Consider the following 5,195-nt stretch of genomic DNA (forward strand, 5'->3'; position numbering starts at 1 on the left):
CCGACTTGATTTTTATTTTCCAGTTTTAGCTGGCGTTCTGGTTTTTATCGTTAGCCCGTTACTAATTTCTTTGCTTGTGTCTATCATATTTTTAATTACGGTGCGGATCCACGCATCGGTATAGATACGTTAATTTTTTGTACTAATGACACGAGAGGGATCAAAGCGCTCAAAGGACCCGCACATTCCTGAGTCTGGCTTGCACAGAGGCTTGCAAGAATGTGTCAACTGAGAGAACGTCGGTGGGACTCACTAAGGCAGGACATTGCAAGACTGATTCAGATCAGCACTGGCAATGTCAGCAGACGGGTGAGAAATAAAGTGTTTACCGGAACTATGCCATCCCCAGTGAGACACCCGTAATTGAAATTCTGGACACACTAAAACAGAAACTTTCTATCATATGCAGTCGGTTACGATGGTATGGCGAAAGTCATTCCAGACGTGTCCAGAATGCAACATACGCGAGGAACCAGCGGAGTTTTTTCGGATCTCTCAACGAATCCCAACAGAGCGCCCAGACAATACAGTTCTCGGTGACGGAAGCGAAAGAGTATTGGGATGGACTTTGGGCGTTACCCGCCCAGCATGCTGAGCATGCTGAGTGGATCACCGCCGAAGGACCCCCCATGCCAATACGCCTGGCATGAATTTTGCGGATGTTACCGAAGAGAAAGTTCGACGAGCCATAGACAGTTCGAAGAACTGGAAGGGTCCAGGTCTGGATCGGGTGCAGTATTTCTGGTATAAGAAATTTACCAGCATACAAAATCGGTTGGCACCCAGTATAAATGAGGTCATGAGTCGGCTGGAGGAATTTCCACCTTTCCTCACTGCGGGGATTACTTACCTTATCCCTAAGAAGGACACGGTGCAGGACCCCGCAGACACAAGACCGATCACTTGCTTACCAACCCTCTACAAATTCATCACGTCCATTATTAGTGGAAGGATCAATGCGCACCTCGAGACCAACAACATTCTGTCCGAGGAGCAGAAGGGCTGCCGAGTTGGGTCAAGGGGTTGCAAAGAGCAACTCATTATCGACTCGATAGTTGTAGGACAAGCAACTAGAGGCCAAAGAAACCTCTTCAGTTGCTATATCGATTATGCCAAGGCTTTCGACAGCGTTCCGCATACCTGGCTAATCGAAATCCTACATCTGTATCGCATTGATCCGAAACAAATAAAGTTTTTGGCGACAGTCATGGAAGGGGGCATACCACCTTATCAGTCCGTACATATGAGGGTGCTTCTACCTCAGAGCCCATCCGTATACGGTGGGGCATCTTCCAGGGGGATTCGTTGAGTCCCCTTTGGTTTTGTATGGCACTGAACCCCCTTTCATGGTTACTGAACGATGCTAGAGGGCATGGTTTAGCAATAAAATATGGCCTACGTGCTAAGTGCGAACTGACACACTTGATGTACTTAGATGACATCAAGCTATATGCTGGGACTGACAACCATTTTAGAAGTGATATTCGGATGGATTTTGGATTAGACAAGTGTCGAATCCAAGCCATCCGCAAAGGTAATCACGAGCCGAGGCTATGACCGAGATAGACTTCTACAAGTACCTAGGAATTCTGCAAGGAACCCATCCACGAGTTGGTGATCTGAAGGATGATCTGCTGTCCGAATTCCTGCGACGTGTAAAGTTGGTGCTGAAATCGCATCTCTCAGGGAAGAATAAAATAAGCGCGTTGAATATATTCGCTATCCTTTAACGGACTTATATATTCGGAATATTGCCGTGGAGGAAGATCGATCTGGAAAACGTCCAGCGGCGTTCCGAATGCACCATACAAAATCTGCCGTGGAGCGGATGAACCAGCCTCGAGACATCGGAGGTAGAGACGTGGTTGACGTGGCGGTACAACATCATCGCCAAGTCGACTCGCTGCGCGCTTATTTTTACAGCAAAGAGCAGGCGAGTTCCTTGCATGCGGCTGTCTGTAAAGCAGACTGTGGACTGAATCCACTTAACTTGAAGGATCGATCTTTCAATTCACTAAGTGGGGTGAAGTTGGACCAAGAGCGGACCGATGAATGGAAGTCGAAGGCAATGCACGGTAAACACGTGAATTGTCTTTGGCAGCCATTTGTTGATTTGCATTTATCGAACAGATGGCTGTGTGCAGGGGAGCTCTTTGCTGAGACGGAGGGGTTCATGTGTGCCATTCAGGATCCCCCATAATAGCAACATTGAACGAAAATACGTGGAGAAGAAGGTGAACTATGAACCATTGGCTCGGGAAATCAAAGAAATTTGGCGTCTCGAACGGGTGGTTGTAGTTCCCATAATATTGTCAGCTACAGGTATTGAACCTAAATCCCTCACGGCTTCCCTTGATGTCCTGGGACTTTCGCACAGTCTGGTTCAAACCATGCAAAAGTACACCATTCTGCATACGTGGTCGATGTTGCGGGGAGTTCTCGACGGATTCTCCCATTAACCTACCATCGGCCACCACCACCAAGCGCCCCTTTAGCTTTTAAGTAGGTAGGATCGTCCGAGCCTAAATGCTTGGCACTTAGTGCTAGCATTAAGTAAAATCCGGCATCTGCCGAGATTGTGATAACTCGGAATATATCTGAAAGTTTGGAGATATATGAAGGAAAATTTTGAAATTGTTGTTATCTTCGAAGAGAAAAATGTACATAGAAAGTTTCTTACGTAAGATGAACACAAAACTTTTATATCTGAAGCTCCCAGCTTCTGGTGTATTATATGTATATCAATCGATAAAATTTTGAGCGATTTTTGAAGTTAAATATTAAGCGGATGATAAAAAGGTTCATTTCTTCAGTCGATTTCATCTGCTATCTAGGCGAACCTTCTGAATTGGACGCTGTATAATCGTGGCGATTAGACATCGAACCGCCCACCATTAAGGTTTAGAGGCTATTACTAGGGCCGAGCATACATTTTAACCCTAACTGCCAGGTGTCATGATAGCTTCTTTAGTGAATATTCTGCAAGACCAGAAAGCTATTGCGTTTTCCTCATCTAGCCCCCGAGACATTGTGGTGGCCTATGGTCATTCAGCTTGAAGCATCACATCAATAGGAAAGAAGGCCTTAATTCAATAAGCTAAAGAATAGGCTGGGCATAATTCGATGTGATTATCTTTTTTGCCATTGTTTTATCGTATTTGGTCAAGTTGTATAATTCAACACACGCGTGCTTCTTCGGGTCGAAAATGCCGAATTTTGCACGGTGTAATACGCGAAAATTGCGAGTGAGTTGGTAATAACAAATTAGTAGCTGCTCGAATGAATCATAATTTGCCTTGCTTTGCACATACATATATTTAAACTTTTATTTTGTTGCAAAACATTCACAATACACTAATTTTACGCAAACCAACATCTGTGAGAACATCAACAACAATACATTCTAAATTAGCCACTGCAGACTAGAACGTTTCGGAGTAGATTCTAGCCAGCTATGCCAAGAAGTGGTTTGGACTATGTTCAGCGAAGAATGTGTGAAATTCCTTCCTTCTCAACACTGAATAGGAATATTAATTCTTTTTGGAATACGCAGTATGAAGGACGGCAAAAAATTGATATGATATTGTCATTATCTAAAAAGGATGTATAGTTACATTACACATAGAAAAGAATTTTTAAATGAAATTATATCTTACCCCCTTGAAGCTTTGATATGAAACAACGGAAAAATAGCTGGCAGTTAAAAACGCCGGCTTTTGAGCCCTTTGAATTATTAAAATCATAGCTTTCTTATATAGCTGATCGGCGTCATACCAGTCATGTTCATAAACTGCCTGCGAGACGGCCAGGCTCTAATTGGATGACATTAAACATTAAGTTCTCCAAAGTTTCAAATACTATGCTTAGTTACCGATTGAATTAATCTATCTCCAAATGAGCACAATATAAATATTTGGATGATCATCGAGAGTAAGTAGATAATGAATTTGACTAGATCCGCTGAAAAGTCAGATAGAGTTACCCGAAAAGCAACCAAGCAAATGATTCCCGCTGAACCAAGAAAATTCATTAGCATGGAATTTGTAAATACGAAGTCGATGCTTTTACATATTCTAGAAATGAGTTTGAGAGATCAGGGAATGGGTGATAGAATACATATGGTGTACCACCTACCTCAGCACTTCCACATGCCGCTCAATGATCTCTTTCAAAAATATGTAGTCCTTTTTTGCTCCTTTAGGGTGATAGTCCCGTATGGACCTGGATATGTAGTCAAAGTGCATGCAAATTTGATTGGTGATGGTGAACATCAGGGAGTCGACTCCTATGTAATATTGTGCCACTACGTAACCAGCAAAAATCAGTTGAATATTCACTCCCACATAAGCAATGATTCGATCTGTCCGAAATGGGTGCCACATTGCATACGGTAAAGGATACGTGAAATTGTTTCCATAGGCAACAACTGAAATTACTCCTTCGCAGAGAGGAAGCAAATTGAAGCTCCAGATGAACATTGATACGCCTATTGCAAGTATGATCGACATCCTTTTTGTTGCACGATGCACTTCAACGATTCCGTAATAATCTTGTTCAGCTTTCCTGGTTGGGAACTTTTCATCCAGAAATTCTAAGATTTCAATGAATTGGTCCCGTTTCCGACGAAGAATGGTAACTTTGAATTCGGACAATACACAGGAAATTAAACATGGCAACGAAATGGTGGAGTCCATCAAATTCATCGAGTTTTTGATTGCCAGATACAAATAAACGACGTAGAAAAAATCACAGCAACGTAGGTTCCACAATCCTAACTCATAGAATAAACCAGTCGTAACAGTTCTTCCAGTTGAAGACGCGTCCATTGGGTAGGGATCCATGCCAATACTGATCAGAAACATTTTCCCGAACCTAATTGTGTCAGTGAATGATATAAGGGAACTTTTGAAACTCATGATAACTTCAACTTCTGCGCTCAAGTTTCCTTTCAAACTAAAATCTATTCGTAATTTGCTCTCTTTTATATGAATTACTGTACAGTACCTGCCCGGGAAGTGCACCGGAAACTATAATCTGTAGACCAAATGCCTGATTATACGTTTTTGGCAGAAGAAAAAGGGATATTGATTTTTAAATCAGCATTCCGTTGACATCAGGAACAGATTCCCAAGCAACTGGGAAAATAAAACAAATGGATAAATATAGTGGCTCATTTTAAATGGAATCGATTAATG

At 42.4% G+C, this 5,195-nt stretch overlaps 1 protein-coding gene across 1 annotated transcript; it reads right to left on the minus strand.

The window, feature by feature from the left end:
- Nucleotides 1-3,306: 3,306 nt before the first annotated feature.
- Nucleotides 3,307-4,935, minus strand: LOC119649340 (odorant receptor 85b-like). Its single transcript, XM_038051447.1, has 4 exons — nt 4,135-4,935; nt 3,872-4,073; nt 3,657-3,812; nt 3,307-3,593 (listed from the first exon to the last, which is right to left on the minus strand). Exons 1-4 carry the CDS (start codon nt 4,914-4,916, stop codon nt 3,531-3,533), a joined length of 1,203 nt encoding a protein of 400 aa, XP_037907375.1. The 5' UTR covers nt 4,917-4,935; the 3' UTR covers nt 3,307-3,530.
- Nucleotides 4,936-5,195: the final 260 nt, after the last annotated feature.

Source organism: Hermetia illucens, chromosome 2, assembly GCF_905115235.1.
Source record: "Hermetia illucens chromosome 2, iHerIll2.2.curated.20191125, whole genome shotgun sequence".
NCBI lineage: Eukaryota > Metazoa > Arthropoda > Insecta > Diptera > Stratiomyidae > Hermetia > Hermetia illucens.